Source organism: Anoplopoma fimbria, chromosome 21 (genome assembly GCF_027596085.1).
Source record: "Anoplopoma fimbria isolate UVic2021 breed Golden Eagle Sablefish chromosome 21, Afim_UVic_2022, whole genome shotgun sequence".
NCBI classification, from domain to species: domain Eukaryota; kingdom Metazoa; phylum Chordata; class Actinopteri; order Perciformes; family Anoplopomatidae; genus Anoplopoma; species Anoplopoma fimbria.
This window is the reverse complement of record NC_072469.1, coordinates 16,971,864-16,994,578: the sequence shown is the minus strand read 5'-3', so window position 1 is coordinate 16,994,578 and position 22,715 is coordinate 16,971,864. Positions and strand designations below refer to the sequence as shown.

General features: G+C 41.4%; 1 protein-coding gene across 2 annotated transcripts in view; it reads left to right on the top strand.

The window, feature by feature from the left end:
- Nucleotides 1–22,291, top strand: part of LOC129110784 (matrix metalloproteinase-16-like) — a 64,875-nt gene extending 42,584 nt beyond the window's left edge. For both annotated transcript variants that reach the window (XM_054622994.1, XM_054622993.1), the window contains 5 exons: nt 2,077–2,294; nt 10,194–10,332; nt 14,865–15,015; nt 15,768–15,883; nt 20,047–22,291. In XM_054622994.1, coding sequence (XP_054478969.1) covers nt 2,077–2,294; nt 10,194–10,332; nt 14,865–15,015; nt 15,768–15,883; nt 20,047–20,381 — 959 coding nt within the window. In that variant the 3' untranslated portion in view covers nt 20,382–22,291. The remainder of the gene's footprint in view (nt 1–2,076; nt 2,295–10,193; nt 10,333–14,864; nt 15,016–15,767; nt 15,884–20,046) is intronic.
- Nucleotides 22,292–22,715: the final 424 nt, after the last annotated feature.

Genomic DNA, 22,715 nt, shown 5'->3' with positions numbered 1-22,715 from the left:
CACGCCACGACCCCTTGGCAATCAGATTGTCTATCGGCTATCTTGAGTAACCGCAATTAGTCTATATGAAAATAGAAAATATCTCCCAACCCTAATAACAGCGGAGTGCTTTGGCTCCACTAATCTGGGATCTTTTTCAGGGGATTTAACTCAGTCAGTGAATGGAATCTCTCGTGTGGACTCGCTGATCAGTTGTGTGGACCGGCGGATGGGTAGCAGCGCAGCATTCCCTCTTAGCTTGTGTGTCAACTAGTTTGATGGTTTGTCTTGATTTCTTTGTGTTATTTCCCGCTATAGATTGACTCCTTCAGTTAAACGATCAGTTGCTCGTTCACTTCTTTTTTTATCCTCTTTCCGTTCGCCGTCTCTTAAATAATTTGTGAAGCCATTAAATCATTCATTCATAACTCCTGAATGTTTACAGTTGCTTTCAAGGCCATTATTTATACATGCCACCATCACTTATTGATACCTTTCATGACCGGGGAGGGGGGGTTGCTTGTTGCATTTGCATCTTTCATATTACAGTCATCTATTCCTGCATCTGTTGGCCCCAATCAACACATGGCAACTAATATCCTGGTTTTTCGCAGTTACACAGTGTGTTATTCGTTCGTCGTCATGTGCTCGATTATTCATACACACAACCCACTTGCTTGGCCTCCCTCTGCATCTCTCCTCGTTCTGTTTTCCCCCTGTATGTCACTCGCCCGCTCTCTCTCTCTCATGTAAATCATGAATGTGAGATGACGCTGAGCACGCCCGGGCCTCCCATTTGTGAGGAACTCTTATTTTTATCTCAAACGATATATTTGTATTCCGTATGCTTTTTATTTCTGTTTTATTCATCTTAACATATCATATTATGCTTCGGTGAGCTGATTCACTTGAACTTGGAAGTGTTAAACTCCACCCAGTGATGAGCACATGTTGTTTTTCCATCTTCTCCTCCATCTCTAATGTGTTCTTGTCTTTTTGTCTCATATCCTTTTAGCCAAATTTCCTCTTCACACCTTACCTTGTCCTTTGGCATTGTGGTTTAAGCTACAGGTGGAAAAAATGGAACTTGGCTAGAACATTTGGCTCCCCTGCAAGCTCAGGTGGCTGGTTGACTGTCAATGGCACAACAATAATGAAAGTGGTTCTCTCCTAATTTTCATGCATGTTTACATACTTTAATATCTAATAACTCGTACGTATAAACAAGTTTTCCTGCTCACCCTACTTTAATTAGGAATAGGGATGTGCACCACTAGTCGACTAGTCAGTTAAACGTTGCTACCCTCGCAAGTCAGTTAAACTTGGGATTTCATTAATTACTCGTTTAAATTACATGTAGATATATGCTGTTTCTCTGGCGAGAAGCCGCTTCTACTGCAGCTTGTTTTACCTTCTATATTAAACTGTGAGTCTTTTCTTACTTTTAAGACTAATTTTAACTTCCATTTAAAGGTCGAGAAATTCGTCGTAAGGCACATCCCTAATTAAGAGAGCCCGAAATTAATATGTTAGGTATTAAGTTTTCTGCTTTTCCCAATATTCTCTTGCTTCATTTGAATGAATTGTTAGAAAGGAAAATATCTATTACACTTTCTTATCTGTGAAGTGAATATGAAGCTAGTGGCAGCAGCTCGTTAGCTTAGCTTAGCATAAAGACTGGGAACAGGATGAAACAGCTAGCATGGCTCTGTCCTTCCAACTGCTAGCTTTAGCTTCATATTTAATGTACAGACTTGAGGGTGGTATCAATCATCTCATATATCTCAGCAAGAAAGAAAAATAATGTATTTCTCAACATGTATAAGTATTCCTTTTAAGAGATTTGTTACATTTCGTTTACAGTTACTAAAGGAAACTTTAAACGTAATACCTTTCGCATGCATTAATCTGTATTCCTTGCCATGTGTTTAAAGTATATTGTTGTTCTATAGGGAATGACAAGGTGTGGTCCACATTAAACCACTTGACCGCAGACATTTTGTCAAATAACAGGGTGGATTTTTAAATGTCTGGTCTGTACCTGCTGCAGTTCTATGTAGCAAAACAAGTGAGATATTTTTCTCCGTCTTCCTCCAGGTCCTCCTGATAAGCTTCCCCAGCCCACCAAGCCTTTGCCGACGGCGCCCCCTCCCCGCTCCAATCCTCCATCAGACCCCCGTAAGCCGGACAGGCAGACACGACCTCCGAGGCTGCCCCCCGGAGACAGGCCGTCCCACCCCAACGCTAAACCCAACATCTGCGATGGAGGCTACAACACCCTTGCCATATTGAGGAGAGAGATGTTCGTCTTTAAGGTTAGTGAGGAGTCTGTGATATCAAAACAAACCCGAGGCAGTTCCACATTTTGTTTGTTTTGAAGAGTCATTTTTAACCCCGGAGCAGTTTTACCCAAAACTGAGCAATCAGTCTTTACAAGCCGAACAACCTTTTGGGATCTTGTTGGAAGGGAAATTTCATATTTCCCAAACCAACAATATATGCCTGAAGAGAGACCTTGGCTGCATGAGGTTTCTGGCTGTTACATATAACATAACTGGTGATAAATGCGACAAAAGAAGGACTCATCCTTTGATTCAGACCAATGGAAATGGCCTGCAGGTTTCAAACACCCTGTGGAAAGAGCGAGCTTGCTAGAGGGCTGCAGGGATTACCTAAATAAACTGAGGGTGGGAGCTTCTCTGCTAATCTGCTTCATGTTCTGTATGTGCATAGTGTGCATAATGCGGAAATGGCCCACATGGATTAAATATATATTGGTTTTTTTGTTTTCGACATGTTAGTACAAAGGTTGACGCAATGGATATGTCTTCTAGAAATATAATCAAGACAGCTTTTATGTCTAAAAATAAGCTTTTTCCAGACAAAATGGACATTTTTCTTCTCCCAACAATCTCAGCTTGGTTTTGATTCCTGCTTCACAGAAAAAGGTCCACATGTCCCTTAATGCATCTTTATCCTTGGTCTTAGCTTGTGAATACTAGACCTTGGCAACATGTGCTGACGAACAGAGAAAAACCTTGGGGCAACACAAAGATGTCCTGTGTTCTCCACAGAAAGGAGAAAGAGTGCCTCCGATGTTTTGTGAGTGTGACTGTATTTTTCTGGGGATATAAATAGATGGTATTCAACGGTTAAATAAGAGGCTTGTGGAGCTAGGGGAAAAACCCTTTCTCTCCTCTCTGCCCCCTCTCTCCGAGCCTGTTCTTTAAAGTCAAAAAAAGTAAATCCAGCTTGGAACCAGAGCTGCTACCTGTGAAGGTATTTAACCAAAATTAGACTCAAAGCCCCTACTGTATCTGTATTTCTTTTTTAAATACTATCCGCTTTTTACAATAGTCTAAATACAGCTCCCATCTCTTTCACATGGTGCCTGCAGTCTGTTGTCATCCCTCATTACTCCTGGGGCAGCAGCCTGGCCTAATGAAGTGATGAGGATCATGGGATTTCTGCAGAGCTCAGAGATGCCTGGGAGACAAAAAGGACGTTCAGCAATCAGCCAAACTTTTTCTGAGTTTAGGAAGTGAAGGATACAAGGCAAGTTGGGCTCTAAATAAACCTCTAGTGTATCTGTGGGTTTGACATTTGAAGAATAACTCCTGTAGTTTGAAAAAATGTCAGTCCCTCTTCTTTAATGGGCCGTAACTAATCAAATGCTTCGACGTTGTTTACCTTTAACCTGTTCTCATTGACTAAAATCAAATACTTTTTCCAAGGCTTTCTTACACAAAGAGCATCAGCACTTCTCGTATTTTTTGTCTTATTTTCTTTTTGTAATCCAGGCAATTTCCCCAAGTTTGCTTGCTTACCTGATGTGCTGGAATCGTTTATCAGACAGGCATCTCTTTGTTTTTTTGCAGTCCCATCGCAGGGAAAATGAGCCTTTCTCCTTTGTTTCCTTATCTAATCTGAGAGCAAAGTCTGAAGTGATTCTACTGTTCACACTACTTCTGTGTATTTGTGACAGTTTTAGGACAAATCTGAAACTTTCTAAACTTTTTTAGTTTTTGTAGCTTTTATAATAGCATTTTTAAAGTGCCCTCTACTTTAATATGTCGTAACTAATGAAATGCTTTGAAATGGTTCACACTTTAATGTGACAACAAAAAATTTCGGATTCCTGGATTTGTCTATGTTATTGCTATTGTTTCAATTGTTTGCACTTATGCTCTTGTACATTTGCAACATCTAATAAAAGGTCATAGACACATTGTGTATGAATTTTCATACAAGATACAAGTGTAGCTTAGTTCATAGTGAAAACTCCCACAGTCCTTAGTCTTGTGTGCCAAATGAGTCTCCTTGGAGGCCGATCCACAGGGGCCACCCGTGTAAATTGCTGTTCAGCATAAACAGCACGGCTCCCCCTCTTTTGTTTAAACCATCTGCTTATTGCAGCCAGCTATCCAATTAATACTGTAAATGAAATGTACATGATTAACTCATGAGCACAGGGGCAATGAGGTGTGGCAGTATGTATCTTTAGTAGTGCAGTATACTGTATGTTCTGTAAGGACTATTGGAGTATTGCACTGGTGGAGCTCAAAAAACAACCAATGTCGAAAGGAAATGAACAGACATTTATCCTTTAATCCATATTTTAAGTTGTATTTTAGAATTATATGATAATAAAAATGAAAACACTAAAGTGGGCATCACCACTGACGTGAATAAGGCTTTTGGCTCCACCGTTTTGAAGGCTTTGATGAATGTTTCTCTCTGTTGGCCTTCAGAAGTACTACCAGCTCACACTTTTCCAAAGTGTAGATGAATGGAGGGGAAAGATCGACAGAGAGGGATGATTTGTTACAGGACACATGTAAGTGCAGTTGTAAATCCACTGCGTTCACATCATTAGGACCACCAGTGATATAATGTCTCATAAATGCTTTGCTCGCCCTTTTTTGCATAATCCACACATCAGCCAGCGAATCAAATGTGAAATCCATAAGGGCTCACAAGTCTGACTTGGATCCACTCTGTTAAGTGTAGTTTCACGGGAGGAGCAGTTGGTCCTAATATTTCTTGGTTCTCTGTGAGTATTTTGCCAATTCTTCTTCCAAGAAGACTAAGGTATCACGTTAATGCCTTCTAGCCTCCTGGTAGATGAAGCTGCCCAACTGTAAAACGGTTGATCTGGAATCCTAATTGCGGATGTTTGCGTTACTCCAGAGCTTGATTTATTCCCTTTAGAGGATGCCAAGGCTTATGTTTTAGACTAAAGGCAGGTTAAAATGATGGTTGACAGGAAAGGGAATGATATACAGCTCGTGCATACTTCTGGTTTCAGTTCATTTGTCTTCTTGTTTCTGCCGTTTATAAGGATGATTTCTTCTCTCCTTTTTTGATTTAAGCGATTGATTGTGCTCTTGGTTTCTTCATGGTGTAGGTCCATTTTGGCTTGAACAGCTTGGCTATTCTCACCGTCCCCACTTGATTGTTTTGGAAGAGCAAAGTCAAGTCGATGCCAAGTCATTATAGCGGAGATCCCAGCAGTCTCACAGCTCCCGAGGTCCACAGGTGGTCCAGCAATGTGAAGTAGGGCGGGTTTAGAGAGGAGACTTTACCAGAGTTTATCTGGCGCAATACACTGAGAGCACTGAGGTTTTCTATGAAGCACAAGCTACTTTCATTCTTTTTTTTTTTCATTACTATGACTGAAAGTGATCCATCATGTGCTTTTCTTTGGTCTCACTGACAAAAATTATGACCTGTTTTAGGCTTCTGGAATACAAGAACCAAATATTTAGATCCACATTGTCAGTATTTTAGTACAATTCATAGTGGCACCTTAAAACAAGGCAAACGAAAAAGGTTGTTTTCTGACTTAGTATATTGAAAAGTATATCAGATTTTTAAATATATGGGATGCCAGGAAGTTTTAACAAAAGTTTTCCCCTTTCTTAGATAGATAGTTAGTCATGATAATGACATGCACTATGACAGGCGCCTGCATCCACAGTCCTTTTATGACAACCCACAATGGTGAGAGCAGGCATCCCACTTTGCCCTACAGTGACAAAGGTTATTGTTTTATAAAAAATATTTAAATGTTCCACTTTCAGAATCACAAAGTAGTGTGGATAATCAAGAACTGCTCAGAAAAACTGTTCCATATGCAAATATATGCAGTCATGAGGGCAATGTTTTCCATATTACAGCAGGACTTAGAAGTTTGTTTCTATCAGTGTCAGGTAAAACAATAAGTAGTGGAGCAAATAAAAAATTTAGTAACTTTTATAAAGTTTGCAGACAAACAAGACGCTGATTCTATTAAAAAAAATTATTTGTGTTTGGTTGATGCAGAGATATCCTGACCTTTAGTCATTAGAATGGGTCAAGCTTCGAAAACGCTGGATCACTACACTTCCCATAATGCAACCCAATAGTCTTTAATAAAATCCCCGTAAAATCTGTTAAGTGTCCCTTTAACTTCACTGATAATGTTGCACTTAACAAGTTGAATAAGCAAGCTTTGCAAAAGGTAGTTGTCTTTAAGATTACTTTGATTACGTCAAGAAATAGAATAACGAGAACATCAGACTTGCTTTCTAAGCTCGGGGATCAACATTTCCTGAAAGGAACAACTGCAACTACTGCAGCTGAACAGTAGGAGTAATACGTATTGTTCCCATCAACTCTGAGACTTGCTTGATTTATTCGAGGCACGTTAATCTACAAAGGCAGGGTTAGGAGTCACGCCTGTTAAGGTGGTAGTTTTACGGCCGATCATTTTTCTCTCTCCACTAGGGTGACAGAGGGTCGTTCAGGGTTCACACGGTCGTCCGTTTCTCCGTGTAGATCCAGTGTCACCAGTAAATGCCTCTGTGAAATTACACAGCTACCTTTTTTATGGCTGCAGGGCACTCCAGGTTCAACCTTCTGTGAACCCTCAAACCATATGGCATCCCACCGGGGACAGAGAGTCACTCAAACATGTATATGCATGTGTTCATAGATCTGCTTTTCTCAGGAACCTTTTCCTCTTTTAATAGTGTCTAATTCAGCCACATGGTTCACCTTGCAGAGACATTGCGTAGATGCAAATCTGCCGGCCTACAGTCAGCTGTGATGGAGAAAACCCTCCTCCTCGCCACTGGTCCTATGCTCAATCAAAAAGGGTCTTGCCGGTCAGTGAGAGCCCGTCCTTCCTTAATGTGGACAGATTTAGAGCAGGGGATTCTGGGATGTCGGAGGTTGCCTTGCGGATTGGCCACTTGAGCGCTGATGTTGGAGACTAGCTTTGAGTCCGACATCCATTAATGAGAACACTGTGGCCAAGTGGAGCAGTGAACTGTCCACTCTTGTCTGTATCTTCCTCTTTTCTGTAACTGGGAGGAAAAAGATGGAGAGTCCTGCATTAGAGGGATGTCTAAGTGGTCTCAGAAGAAGATGTGAATGGCTTTTTAATGCTACAAATGGCATTTTCTAAGACTCTGAAGTTGAAGATAGAAAGTAAAATATAGCTAAGACATAGGCTATTTACAGTATGAAGTCCATTGTTTTTTTCAGATGTTATAAGATTCTTAAACACACACAGAAATCAAAAAACAAAGAGAGAATTTAGTTACCTTGCACGCTAAACCACCAGGAGAAAGTTAGCCTAGCTTAGCATAAATATTGAACTGTCTGCTTTGTTGACATTCATTGGATTATTACATCTTGCCACATGTATAAACTGTGAAGCTGCCATATTAGCATGAACAGTAATGGAGACAATCAGCTGGAGGTTGCAAAGTTGAACCAGTGTGTCTGCATTTGAAGGTCGTACTTCATTATTTACAACAGTTGCAGGTCTGGTAATGCGGTTTGGAGACGTTTTGTGTCAGTCCACTGTATGTACAGAAGTAGCTTTCAGATGAGCAAACACACACACATACAAAACAGCAGCTCTCCTGCAGCTATTTTGCTCATTGAAGGTTGGATTTTAGAAAGACATCTTGATGGATGCTGTGCTGTCAGGCTTCAACCCTAATCCTTGAACCCTCTGAATTATTTACACCTCCATTCTGCTTTCAGTCAAGCCAAGAAAAAGTCTGCGTCACATTAACCGAGTGGGAGATCAGCAACCCTGTTGTCCTAACACAGCTGTCAGTCATATTCTCACCTCTTCATTCGCACAAACACACAGATGCTCGCCCGGGGTTGACCTGGATCTCTGTGATGACAGTCTTTAGGGTTTAACCTCATTGTTAGAGGTTTTTTTTTTCTTCATTTCTTTATTAAGGACACACTTAGAATCATTTCAACACATCTTCATTGTATCCAATTGTCATTATGGTTCTATGTCCTCCCTCTTAAAGGTTCTGCCAGTAGCAGAAAACCCTTTTCATTTCTCTGTAGGCTCTCATGGCGTTATGAAGCGTAATTCTTAGCTATAAATAGGAGTTCAGGCTTTGTTAGAGCCACTGTTTGGTCATTTTACTTCACAAAAAATTCTAAAATCAAAGTTGATGAGATTAACTGCATGTGAGAGTACATTTGACAGAAAATCTGTGTGCAGTGGATAAACATGCTAAAGCTCACATGAAGTAGATTAATGGCGTTCATTGTCAAAGAGCCTATAGGCCATACTGTATAATACAAAGTGCATTTAAAATGTGTGTGTCTCTTTGTTGTCAACAGTGCTAAAAAAGGCCACTTCAAAAATGAAGAAAAGTTTTTTTTAAATCTGCAAATGGAACAAGTAAAAATTTGCTTGGTAGAATTTCAGGTAATTAGATGTAATATTAACGCCTTTCAAGATAGAAAGAGATCTTGAAATTATTACGTGTCTGTAAACCAGTAAAGTGATGTGTTGTGCATCAAGAACAAGAACTCACAGGCCAATCTCTGCAGTTTGCTGACAAAAACTCAGCGATCAATGCAGGTCCAGAATGTATACTCCAATAGAGAGCGTATGGTAATTCAACCTTATTGCTCTGCACACATTATCATGAGACAGTATGCGTGGCAAAGAATGCACTGCCCTTTCTCTCAAAGCAGAGAACACAAACAATTTGAGACACAGACATTTCCAGCTTCTCCTAAAACCAAACTTGTGATTATTCTAGATGTTCCTGTCATTGCAAAGTGCCGGTTGAAACCTTCTACAAGCAAAGCGTGCTCGCCTGAGCTTTATTTGCAGAGCGGGGGAGAAAGAACATTTCTCTTTTTATAAAGTCAAAGGGATTCAAATGGGTCCGATTTCACAGTTTGATCTGTTTTCAATTACTGGGCCGGGCCCGCGTACGGGAGAAAATGCTGAACAATTGAAATCTATGGGGGCAGTAGGCGTACAGCGAGCGAGCGAGCGAGGGAGAGGAGGAGAGCAGGAAATCAGAATGAAGGGACAAGGGGGAAATGAAGAGAAAGAGGAGGAAGAGTCCAGAGAGCGAGGGGAGTCCCACAGAAACAATTGGATTAGACAGAGAGAGAGAAAGAGAGGAGCGGAGGGAGAGTGTTTGATAAATGGGCTGTTTATTTAGCTTTCACTGTGAATGAGGCCGGGCGGGATGATGTGTTGTCTCCCCCTCTCTCTCTCTCTCTCTCTGTCTTTGCGTCCCTCACTGTGAGTTCAGGCTTTTTTGGCCTGAGCCGCTCAGCTCCGTTTCGGGGGGGGGGGCAATTGGCCGTTCACTGCCAAAGGGTGGGACCATCTCGCTGCGTCCTAATAGCTTTCACAGCTGGGTCTCCCCCACGGCTCCCTCCGTCATCAAGTTTCATCCAACATCAAAAAGACACACCTTCCACTTGGCTGCGCTCACATCCCCCCCCCCTCCACATTCCCATTAGAAATCAGAGACTCTTGGCTTCTCATAAAAGCTCCTGGTTATCACTTTGCCCCCGTTGGTTGATGTTTTTTCCAGAATGTTCTTCAAGGTCTGTAGCGTGAGTAGCGGCGGGCCTCACGGGCTTTCCTGGCAACCTGAGAAAGTACATGTGGATCCTAAAGGCCGCCAGGGCTATCACAGCAGCAGCGTGAGTCAGCCATCGCCAGAGGGGCTTTGATGTAAGAGCGGGAAACCAAGGAGGCGGCCTCAGTTTACTGCAATCAGATGTTCTAATTTACCACCAACTGTGTTACAATATGCAGAAATTAATATTTTTTTTCCCCCTGTTCCAGGTCAGGTTGTTGTTTGGCATCAATAAACTTTTATGTGACCTTGATCGTGCTTGTTTTCTCTTTCCTAACAGTGTTCTCCGTTCTCTTTCAGGATCACTGGTTTTGGCGGGTGAGAGATAACTCCGTCATGCCGGGGTACCCCATGCTCATCAGTGTTTTCTGGAGAGGCCTTCCGCCCAAGATAGATGCCGTCTACGAGAACAGCGAGGGCAAGTTTGTCTTCTTCAAAGGTAAGCTCACACGCTTCACCACCAACCTCACTGTTGTCACCGCGCCGCTGTATGAGGGGCGGCTGTGGCGTAGTGGAGAGCAAGGTAGTTCTCCACTCAGAGGGTCGGTGGTTTGATACCTGGCTTCGGCAGTCGATGTGTCCTTGGGCAAGACACTTAACCCCAAGTTGCTCCCGAAGGCTTGCCATCGGTGTGGACTGGATGTTGCATGAATGGTGAATGATATGTAATATACTACTGATTGTAAGTCGCTTTGGATAAAAGCGTCTGCTAAATGACTGTAATGTAATGTATGAAGCCCTTTTTTACCATTAGAGGCATATCCGAAAGGCTTTCAATCATCTTCATCCAGCTGGTTTGAAGTTTAAATATTGTGTCTGTATTATTCATCCACAGAATTTTTCTCATCTTTTCGTATAAACTGCATGCACATGTCTCTTTGGTATCCAGCATGTTTTTTTGTGTGTGTCTGTTTTCAGGAACAAACTCAGGGTTTTTATCTTTAATAGCTGCCAAAAAAAACAGCTTTGATCGTATCTGTGCGTTGGAGTTCAATGTAAATCTGTGGAAGATTAAGGCAATGATTTGCCCACTTGGTTGGAAAATCCACTTTAATCCACCAGTTTTGCCTTTTAATAACACTTGTGCTGTGAGTTATATTTTAGGTCTCCAACTGTAACTAAACATGATTAGAATGCATAACTGATGAAAATCACTTCACCGCATATGCCCAGGAACTTCAGTAATAAGTTAGATTTTTTTTTGTAACCTTCCAGAGGAGATTTGTCCACATGTTTAAATCTAGAGTAAGCCAGCCTCCAAAACGCAGATTCAAAGCTAATTATGTCTAAAGCCGAAAAGCCACTTAAAAGAACCGGCAAACGAGCATAGCAGTCCTGTAAACTCCTGTTTGCATGCACTCCAGAGAGGCAGACACTCACAGAGAGGGTGTTGATGAAAGGAGACGTAGGTAAGCAATGAGAGGCTGCTGAGATAAGAAAAAAAAATTCTTCACTCCAGCCTGTTTCTATTTTCAACACCAAACATTTCCTGGAAATGCAAACTGCTGATCCCATGTGTGCCACAAGCTCTGGAAGTTTGATTTCGGGTGCTTTATCCTCCACCCCTGCTCTTTTTACGGGCTGTGTAGCAACAGGATTGCACACAGATTTAGCAAATTTGCAATTTCTCATTTGAACATGCACAGCTGATTTTCCCGTGGGCCTTATTCTGTCTGTCCCCATTTGGAACGAAACATCAGGAAGAAAGTTGGTCAGAAAAACAAAATGTGGAACTCTAGGTCCTCGTCTAACCGGCCGTTCAGAATACCCAGCGCCCTCTGATGAGTTCTCCTAGAATAAATGCACAGATGGAGGTTTTAGAGTGGGGTTTGCGCTGCAGTCCTGGCTGACACACTGATTAGCTCAGTCCTGTTAGGGCATCACAGAGCCCGTCAGTAAGCAGACACGACTTGTATACATTAGAAATAGATTCAGCATGTGTTCCTCATTTGGAGTCCATGTTTGCCTCTTTCCATTCTCCTGAGACACTGAATCTGCAAGTCAAGAATGTGTGGTCAGCTCGTCATGTGAAACAGAATAAAGCATATTGTCAGCTTTACGAATCAGATTTTTAAGAATTACTCTTAAAAGCTGTATATGTGAAAATATAATAATAAGCCTAACTGACAAGGTAAGAGGTTGTATTATATATAAGAAATTGAATTCATCAAATATAACGATGACAGCAGCAGGGTAACACAAAAGCATGCAGCAAGATCTACATGTCAATATGCATGTTTCTCCCTGGAAGCAGGATCCAATTAGAGCTTGATTGGTGCTTTTTGTGTCAGAGGACAGACAGCTGCTTGCATCGCAATTAGACAGATAAATCAGCTAGGCCAATACGTCTGCCGATATTAGCTTTATATACACATCAGTATTGGTGTATGTACATTACAAGGAAGTTTCAGCACAGAAAAGCCGAATATAGTTTGAAAACTGCGTCCCCGCTACTTAATTTGACCTCCAGAGGGCAGTGATGGTGACGGTCACTGTTGGGTCATCTGTCAAGCTTTTCATTTTGGCCAGTCACACATTCAGTTTAGTATAACAGTCGTTGATTCACCACTCAAAATACTGGATTGATTTTAAAAAGTCATTTTTAAAACAATGGGCGTCTTCTAGGTGAGGACTGTGAATCCTTTTGACGGAAGCGAGCAGAATTTGATCAGCTGGAGCTAGCAAGGGTCAGCTAATGCTAACGCTTGAAAACCTCAGCCTGCAGCTGACTTTATTAACTTCCCAGCCCCATAGCGTGTGGAGAACATTTTTTTAATTTGTCAGGCCAGGAATTTTTATAAACTGTGTCATGAAGGTCCAAGTATGTGAAGGGAACTCGTGATTAGGTGACTTTACTATTACACATTTTTAAACACATTGCTTGCGTTTGATACATTCAAGCCCAACTGTTCCGTTTCAAACAGGATGCTCAAAAAAAATATTTAAAAAGAAAACATTTCTGAATGTAGAACAAAGATTTAGGTCATATACACCAAATTACAGAAAACTCAGGCAATTTCTCCTCAGTGTCACGTCGGGCCTTCTGGTGTGTGTGCGTATGAATTGTGCATAATCATTTCAGTTTACACTAACACGTGTGAATCATTTGGCTGTACGTTACGTGTTAGTGTGTGGCCCGCATAAAGAGGAGGGGTCTCTTTTGGAAAAAAATCTTCATCCTATATAACACTCTTCATACAGTGTTGAGGGCAAGCGGGGGATTAGTCATTACACTGAAGCAGATGCCGGAGCTGCCACTACATCAAAGCAGCCCTCACTGCTCTGAAGAAGAAGCAAGACTTCTATGTGGACGGATATGCAAGTTGACACCAATTTAATAATAAAAAAAACTAAAAGAAAGAAGAATCCCATTAAATGTAGGATAGACAGAGAAGCGATTTTTGTTGTAGTTTTTTTGTGAATCAAGTTGAACTCATTCTTTTTGGGAATGGGAGACTCAGGGTGTGGTGTCGTCTGTGTGTGTGTGTGTGTGTGTGTGTGTGTGTGTGTGTGTGTGTGTGTGTGTGTGTGTGTGTGTGTGTGTGTGTGTGTGTGTGTGTGTGTGTGTGTGTGTGTGTGTGTGTGTGTGTGTGTGCGTGTGTCCGGGGCCAGAGGAAGTGTGACCCACAATGAGTGGAGCGCTGTAAGAGAAAGAGGTGAAATGACAGGAATTTCCTTTCCACAGAAGAGGCCACTACAGGTCTGATTCAGCCAGCGCTCAGTCCTACCTCTCCCTCTATAAATCTTCACCTCAGCCTCATAGTGTGACCACTTCTTGAAGGCCAAATGTCAGATGTGCAGCCTTTATGAAACAAGAGACTGAGTTGAGGGATCATGTCTGCTTTATTTCACACCCATTTCCTGTATTTGTTGAAGGAAATTGCCCAGGTCGTCTTAAAGCTGACCTTGCAAAAGTCCCCTCATAGTCTTTCAGGTTTATGGACAGTTCAAACAGAGTAAGATGTAATATTAAACGTTATTCTGAAAAAAGTTGGTTACACAAAAACATAGATGTACACACCATCCCTTCCCTTTTCAGCTTCATCATGTTTTCTCTGTTTGGTTTCCATCCAAACTCCAATAAAACATTGAATTTTGACAGCAGTGGATCTCATTCTAATGGTACATAAAATGTAACTGTCTGAAAGAGGTATGATAAAAGAAGAATAAAAAAAACAGTGTTTGACACGTTTTGGCAAAGAATGATAATGATAAGCATAATATTTTATATACTTAGTTTTCCCCTTTCTGCCTTTGTCACTCCACCTTTTTTTTTCTCTCTCTCTCTCTCTCTCTCTTGCAACACGCTGCTCTTCCACTTCCACCCCTGCTCACTTCCTCCTGGTACGCCCCACAACTCCATCAGTGACGTAGAAAAGAACTTCCTGGGGTCAAACGGTGTCAAAAACGTGCTGTTCAACCTACTTACTGCACGGAGTAAGGGTTTAAAGAGAAAGACAGACAAACAGAAAAAAACTCACAACTCATGTTATATGATGCAAAAATACATGTTTTATTTTTTACATCATTATTACAGTCCTTCCAAAAATATCCTAAAGTTCAGGTATTTGTTTGGCTCCTTTGGGCTTGGAAACTTTAAAAAAAAAAAAAAAAAAAAAAAAAAAAGGTTTTAATGTCACTCTTAAGGTGCCAATTTTCCCACAAGAGTAGTTGCTGTTTCCTTTTTATCTCAGCCAAGTTCGTTTGCCAGCCCTGAAAAGTTTCCAGAGTACCTCTAAGCAAGGGCAAGGAGAACTTGTCACCATGTCTGTGTCCTACTTTAAATTAGGGAAACATCAACATCAAATACAGTAATTCAGGACAACAGGTTATCGCCTGCCATTCGTTACAAGGCTTGTATCTGTCCTTGTGAATCTGCCCTTCTCGTCTGCTGCTCCTGGAGGGTAATCCCAGCTTCTACTTGTCCTTCCTCCTCTAATTTGTTTCTCCCTCTCTTTTCTTGATGTGCAGGGAAACAGTTCTGGGTGTTTAAGGACACCGTGTTGCAGGCTGGATACCCCAAGGACATCGCCCAGTTCGGCCACGGCATGCCGGCCCAGAGCATCGAGACCGCCGTGTGGTGGGAGGATGTGGCCAAGACCTACTTCTTTAAAGGGGACAGGTGGGTGCAAATGGAGGAAGAGCACCGTTTTTCACAAATGATGAGGGACCTTTACAAATCTTCAAGAATTCAGAAATATAGCAGCTGTAAGTCCATAGAAACAGCAACTCTAGTGGAGATATTCGCACATTTGGTGTTTCAATGATGGTAATGGAGGTCTAATATGACTGGTCGCTGGATATGATTGACACTTTTGTGTTCCACTTCCACAATGGTGGAGGAATTGTAAGAGACAGATTGAAAAAAGATTGGGCTGACGTGGTATAAAGGCAAAGATGCACCGATACTGATAGCTGATATCACGGCAATACTGAAACAGCTGGATCGGATATCGGTTAGATTGGGGCAGATCTATTCAATCAATTCTATGTGTACATGCTATATACATAATATACTGGAATTTTAAGTCCTGTTTATGTTTGGAATAATAGCTATCCAATAAATGTTTATCTATGTATTTATTTATAACATTTAGTTATTACTTAGTTAGAAAAGCAAAGTTTAATTGAAGCTTGATGTTGCCTAAAACATAAAAGAACGATCCCAGTCACTTCCATACAGCGCAGTAATAAAGCACCAGTATGGGATATGTACTCAGTATCAGACAATACCCAAAGGCCAGGTCTCGGTTCAGGACTGAAAAAGTCAGGTTGGTGCAGTCCTTGTGTTAAGAAAAGAGATATGAGACAAAATACCATCAGTTGTCAGTTCCTGCTTTGTCTTCCCGCGGCTCATCCTTTGTTCCTGTTTAGGTACTGGCGTTACAACGAGGAAATGAGAACCATGGACCCAGGCTATCCCAAGCCCGTCACAGTGTGGAGAGGTGTGCCTGATTCGCCACAGGGGGCCTTCGTCGACAAAGCCAACGGTACGCGTTGTCCTGCCCGATATTCTGATTTGGCAACAACAGCGCTCTTCTATGCCAGGCAGCATTGATTTTAGCCGGTCACTGGCACACACTGTGTGGGAGGTAAACCAGGGTTGCATTGATTGAAATTTGCCCCAGTTATTATATCGAGTCTCAGTGGGTGGCACGCTTCCATACATGCAATATCAGGGGGAAACAGACGGTTAGAGCGTTTGTGTGCGGCGAATGAAGATGAAAAGAGGTCAGTTTTGAATTGTTTCACCAGCAGAATGTTCCACAATCAGTCCATCCTGCTCAGTGTGCCACAAGACCCAGTTGGAGCAGGATTGTGGAAAGCAGAGAGAACAAGACCACCGCTGGGCGCTCATTCCGGTTTAAGCCAGTTGGCCCTCGCCAATGGTGGAGGGGTGGGGCGGGATTTTTAGCTCTCAAAGAGCTCACCCATAGGCCAGTCAGATGGTGTGAAGAGGGGAATCAGCTTTCCCCATTGGACGTATATTACCGAGCGGGTTTGGGCCTGGTCTTGGCATGGCCTGGGTTGGAAAAAGCAGGGCAGGTGGTGCTGAACGCTGCGGCCATCTGTTCCGCGAATCCGATGCCAGATCTGTAGCCGGGCGTGTCCGCCTGCAAAGGAAGGTGGAGCGAGCATCAACTGGAGCATGAAGGGTAGTTTGATATCCAAGGGGATGATGGGTGTTTGCGTGCTTTACATGTATTCCTGCTGGTGTATGTGTCGGCCCGGGTTTATTTGGCGGGCTAGCGGTTTGCAGACACTGTGTCAAGTGGCACGCTCCTAACATTGACCCATATAACCAGGCATAATTGAGTCTGCTGCTGCTGATGATGATGATGATAGTGTGTGTGGGGCAACACGTTTCAGAGTAGGGGCCCCGGGGCCATGCTGACCTGGCTCTAACCCACAATAGTTCAGGCTGTCTCACCTCTCCTCCTCCCTCCTCTCTCTTACTAATCAAGCTCTCTTGCTTCATCTGGATCCCTCGGTCGCTAAGTGAGTTCTTTTTCACTTCACTTGTGTTCAGTGCAGGAGGGAAGTGTGGCAGAGGCTGCTGCCACATTGGAAAGAAAAAATCCCATCACATTTTTTATCTTAGCTAATCAGAAATTTCAGCTGAACTCTAAATGAGAGTTTGGTGGAGAAATGGTGAAGTGTGTGTGTGTAGACTGGCTTGTGTTTCATTGACTACAAAAACCACATGTTGCTCAGACTGAACCTGGTCTAGTTTTGAGAACCAAGCTTGAACTTGGAACATAAAAGAAAGACCAGTGTATAAAAGAAAGACCAATGTATAAAAGAAAGACCAATGTATAAAAGAAAGACCAGTGTATAAAAGGAAGACCAGTGTATAAAAGGAAGACCAGTGTATGTTTCTTTTAAAGGAGTTAAACGACATATTGTAGAATTGTGCTTCAGCATAAAGACTGGGTGAAGGGGTAAACAGTAAACAACAAACCTGATTTCCCCCTGTTCCAAATCATTATGCTAAGCTAATTATTTGGCTAAGCTAAACTCGATATTCTCTTGGCAAGAAAGCCAAGAAAGTGGTTTTCCCAAAATGAACACTGTGATTGTAATTGATTGTAAAATGTCCTTTATATAAGCACATGGTCAGCTAGTCACCAATATATATAATATATATATTACAGAGATAGGAATTTGAACAGGGTTTGCAGCTATGAAACTTTTGTTTTTATACAAAAAATGTATTTGATGAAAATTGCAGATGAACTTGGTTTTAATAGTTACAATCTATAAACACTCAAAAATCTTTTATTTTAAACAAAAAACATTAGTTAGTACTATTTGATATAAAAAAAAAAGAAAAACATTCTGTACATTTTGCTGAATTTAGATAACTGCATGTTCTTTTGCCCCTGTAAAATGTTGCCATGTTCGTCCAAACATCAGTCCCCCAGTGTATATGCATATGCATGTGTCCATAGTTTGGGCTTAAATTGCACCAAGTATAACAAACCAAGATTGCATATTGTTGCCTTTTGTAAATGCCCAAAAAGGCAATGTGGACTCGATCTTATAACCATGAAAAGTTATTTAATAAAGAGTCTATATGAGGGGAATTTGTGTGTAACAAGTTCCTTCCATGTTGCCTTCATTTTAACTTGAATAAAATGTGAGGCCTTTTAGTCATTTGGACAAGTCAGTTGTACAACATTTTGCCTGTGCCACAACCAACTTCCATGGCTCCAGGGGTTGTATTTCTAAAGGATATGAATAAAGTTTAAAGGAAATCCAAAATGTAAACAAAAACCTCTCTGATTTGACACACAATGACCCGATAGCCAGCATCTCGTCATCTGACTTCTAATTCCGAGCATTTCCTCCCCTATTTTCCCAGAGAAGAGTGTGCATGAATAATAAACTGCGAGAAACAAAGTGTTAAGGAAGAGGAGAGCTTGAGAAATCAGCCAGGCTGTCACGCTCAGTTTTACACAGAATATATTTCCCAAACAAGCACTTCAGGGACAGTGACTTGCATGTGCGAGGGAGGTTTGGTGTCAACCCAAAAAGACACTTTTTTAAACATATAGCAGTTTCAAATTAAGGCACAGGAAAAGTTGTCATATCAAGCCTCTCAAACGTCATTTCACTGCTTTTCATGCCTTTTTTCAAACTTGAATAATGTTACATTACAATTTATTTCTTGTCAAAATGTTTGCGGGTATGTGTTTTGAAAAATATGTTTTAGCTTCTGTCACCATTTTCAATGCTCTCCACACAAACCGGATGAAAGTGGGGTTTTTTTTTTTCACCTCAAGGGGAGGGCATAAAAAAATGAACACAGTGTAGGTAGACTTGTGAATTGTGACATTCCCGTAAAAAAACGACGCTCTTGTGATTTGAAAAAGCGCCACAACAGATGACATTTGTTGTGCTGTTGTGTGATATTAGCTGTGAGCTCCTGGTTGGGTGTGTTTACTCTTTTATGACCAGATATAATTAGTCCTGAGGGGACAGTCTGAGACATCTCAGCTGAACAATAGAGCTGAAACGGAAACAATGGCTCATCAGCAGAGCAGTAGACTCAATTGTTTGATGAGCGCTTGTTTTACCGCACTGGCAGGTTATTGTCACTTTGTTTCAGTTCAATCAGTTTTGTTTTTCTGATGATAAAAAAGGCAGAGTTTGTTCCGTATCTTAATTAGACAGTAAGCGCTCTCTCTCTAAATTGACATTGAGCTGAACTATGCTATACTTGGCAGACATAACGTATTAACAACCTTTAACACACAAACACTGCTTGTCAGTGCAAGTTATTTTTAATATGTTTTAAGGTGTTCATTAGAAATAATTAAATTGTATTTTGGCATTCAAACAAACCAAAATGGCACTGACACTAAGATGAGTGGTGAAATGTAATTTGAAGTACATTTACAATTTTGAGGTTCTATTGTCTAATACTTTATACTACATTTCACAAGGAAGTATTGTATTCACTACATTTACACATGAGGATTTTACACAGAAAACACATGATTGTCTCATACAATAGGATGCATTGTCATAGATTACACTGGCCAACTTAATATACAGTAGATACGATTAGATATATTAGATTTTGCTGGATCAGTAATTATTGTAGAATATTATAACGTCACAGTCTTAAAAGGGCCAATTTGCTACTGGTACATTTACTTTTGATACATAAAGTACATTTTTGCCAACAAGGCTAGTGCACTCTTGCTTTAGTGTGGTTTTGTACAGTAAGCAGGACATTAACTTGTAATAGATTGCTATTAAACTGTAAATCTAACACTTGTACTGACAAATATAAACTGGATCGCTTAGATATTTATGTATTCTCCAAATAAGACACTTGCAGCTGGTGACCTTACAATCACTTGAAGTGAAGTTTAATTGTTTTAACCAGTTTATTTTAAATAGTGAGTGATGGCTTGTTGTCCGATTACCCCTTTGGCTCATTTTGACTCTAATTATATTAACTGAGTTTTTAAAGAGCAGCTATAAACAATTCCTGAAAGTCTTGTTTTGCTGACCTCCTGTGGTCCAACTTGCAGCAGTGATTTAGAAGTGTGACCTGCTGCTTCTCAGCCTGGAATTAAATTAAATCCATCTGAGAATGTACTCACAGGTTTCTGTTTTGTCTTTGTTTCCTTCCCCTCAGGTTTCACCTACTTCTACAAGGGTAAGGAGTACTGGAAGTTCAACAACCAGTTCCTGCGCGTGGAGCCGGGCTACCCGCGGTCCATCCTCAAGGACTTCATGGGCTGCGACCTGACGCCCATCGACCCGGCCCGACTGCCGGTCGATGACGGCAACTCGGACGTGGTGATCGAGCTGGACAACGAGGCGAACACGGTGAAGGCCATCGCCATCGTCATCCCGTGCGTGCTCGCGCTGTGCCTGATGGTGCTGGTCTACACTGTGGTGCAGTTCAAGAGGAAGGGCACGCCGCGCCACATACTGTACTGCAAACGCTCCATGCAGGAATGGGTCTGAAACGTCGAGGTAGAGGATGAGAAGGTGGGGAGAGGGAGCGAACAGGATGACAGCCCCCCACCTTTCACAGAGGAGGACAGTGGACTTTGGACATCTTCAGTGGAAACACACAGCCACGTGTCCTCCTCTTGGGTGATCTGATACCTTCGTTCAGACCCTCAGAACCAACCAGACAGCCTGTCGGTGACCCCAGGACTTCAAGTTGACTCCGCTAACCCTCAGCCTTTTTAACAAACGGGGGGAGCAGAGGGACACCTTGTGGGGGGTCTTTGCCTGATATGTCAGTCCCAGTTAAAAAAAAACCAGGAGGATCAGTATCACTTTGTATCTCAGAAACTTGACTTCCCATCCCCATCCCGCTTTTATTTCTTCGCCAGACTGCTCTTAATCAGAAGGAGGACTTACACGGGGCACTGCATTGTCATCTGTCATATCAGGTTGTTGATTAAAACAATAGTTTTCTATTTTCTGATCTCGGTGCCCCCTCGCTTCATACCGCGCTCAAAAGATGAACAGTCTCAGATAAACATGAGTTAATCACATTACCAATCTTCAATCCTTGTTCTGTCATTTTTAATTTTTTTAAATTTGAATTATTTTATTTTTCATTTTTTGAGTAAGGAGATCCTCACCGTTCCCTTTAACACGCTCCTGAGGAAGAGACCAAATGAAACCAAATAAAATCAATTTCTCTCCAAAGAGGATTACATTCTTTTTTTTTTTTTTTTTTGTCATTTCAGTTCAATCCTTTCTTCCCCTCTCTGGATCCTTGCAGCGATTAAGAGTCGGGGAGCAACTGACTGTTGTGGCAGTCTGTTTGAGACACAGGGGCCAAATTATTCTGCAATATTTTAACTCGCCTTAATTATAGATCATACTACTTGTGCTTGGTTTTGCTGTTCTTGGAGTTGTTGTTTTCTTTTTTTAATTGGTATACCGCTTTTGTTTCTATTTGTTGTTTGTTATTGGTATTTCATGGTTTTTATTACGTTACCCAGAGTTCTCAGCACTGGCTTGCTGAGCCATAATGGACAGAATATACAGTAGGGTCAGCCTGTATTGAGAGTAATGTATTATATCGTAAAAAAGATGTAGGACGGTTCTGGAGTAAAGCCACTATTTTTGTGTGTTAAAATATTTGTACTGTTACTTTTATCATTTCCATACAACAGAAATCTGTCTAATCATGAGCTTGAAAGCTTGTTATTGGATTTGCTGATGTTCTTTTTTTGTCCTCGGCCCATATTCCCCTCAGTTAGAAGAAGTGTGCATCCAAAATGGTCACTCTGAATGGTTATTTGTGAATGGACAGACCATTTCTTAAAAAGAATCCTGTTGACTGCCTTGTTTGAGAGAGCTTACAGTTCCCAGAATGCTCTTGTCTCCTGACTGAGGACCCACAAAGTGAGACACCAAGTCAATCAGTGCCTGTGTCAACGTGCATGCAAGCATTTACTGTACATCCAACCGGTTCTGCTCAACATGGCTTTGGAACCCCTCAAAAGCTGAGGAGGAAGATTTCTCTTGAAAATACTATCTGCATTTATTTTTGTACATTTTAAGTGTACCCCAACCCCCTGTCCCCTTACTTCCAGGTACAATTAAATATAAGAAAAAACGTTAAAAGATTCAAGTGGTACATTTGGGAAATCTTCTAGAGATCTGATGGATAATTGGCAAATCAAATTGGCTTCAGTAAACGAGTTAGCAAACATGAAGTGTCTCCGCTGTGACGGCGAGCAGTCTTTGAATGTGTGTCTGTTTTCATGATCACATACTGGTTTTTCTTTCTTTCCTGTTTTCTGGTCAAAACAAATTGGACATCTCACAATGACTTCTTTGTGTAAGACTTTGGGACAACGGGGAAACGTGTCCTGACAGAATGAATAAATTGATCAATATATGATTAAGAGCTGCCTTCAACCTCTCTGCTCATCTTTTAACTTGTATGTTGAGTATGTGTGTTCAGTGTGGGTCTTTGTTTACTGTACATATGTGTTCTCCTCCACATCTGATTTGAGAGTGATGCTCTGTTGGTTTAGTTTGAAACTTTGAGAGAAGAGGGAACTTGAACACCCAGTGATCTGTCAAGCACTCATGAGTACCAACCCGTTAATCTGATGATGATTTGCTGGAAGATACCAAAAACATCTATTAAAGATCCATGTAAGTGGACACCACAAAATAATCTGAAAAAAAGCAAATATCTTATGTGAGTGCAATGCCTTGATAGCAGCTCTGTGATGCTGTACTAAGGTGCAGCAGAGCTTTAAGCTAAATGCTAACATCAGCATGCTAACATGCTCACAATGACGATGCTGACGTACCGATGTT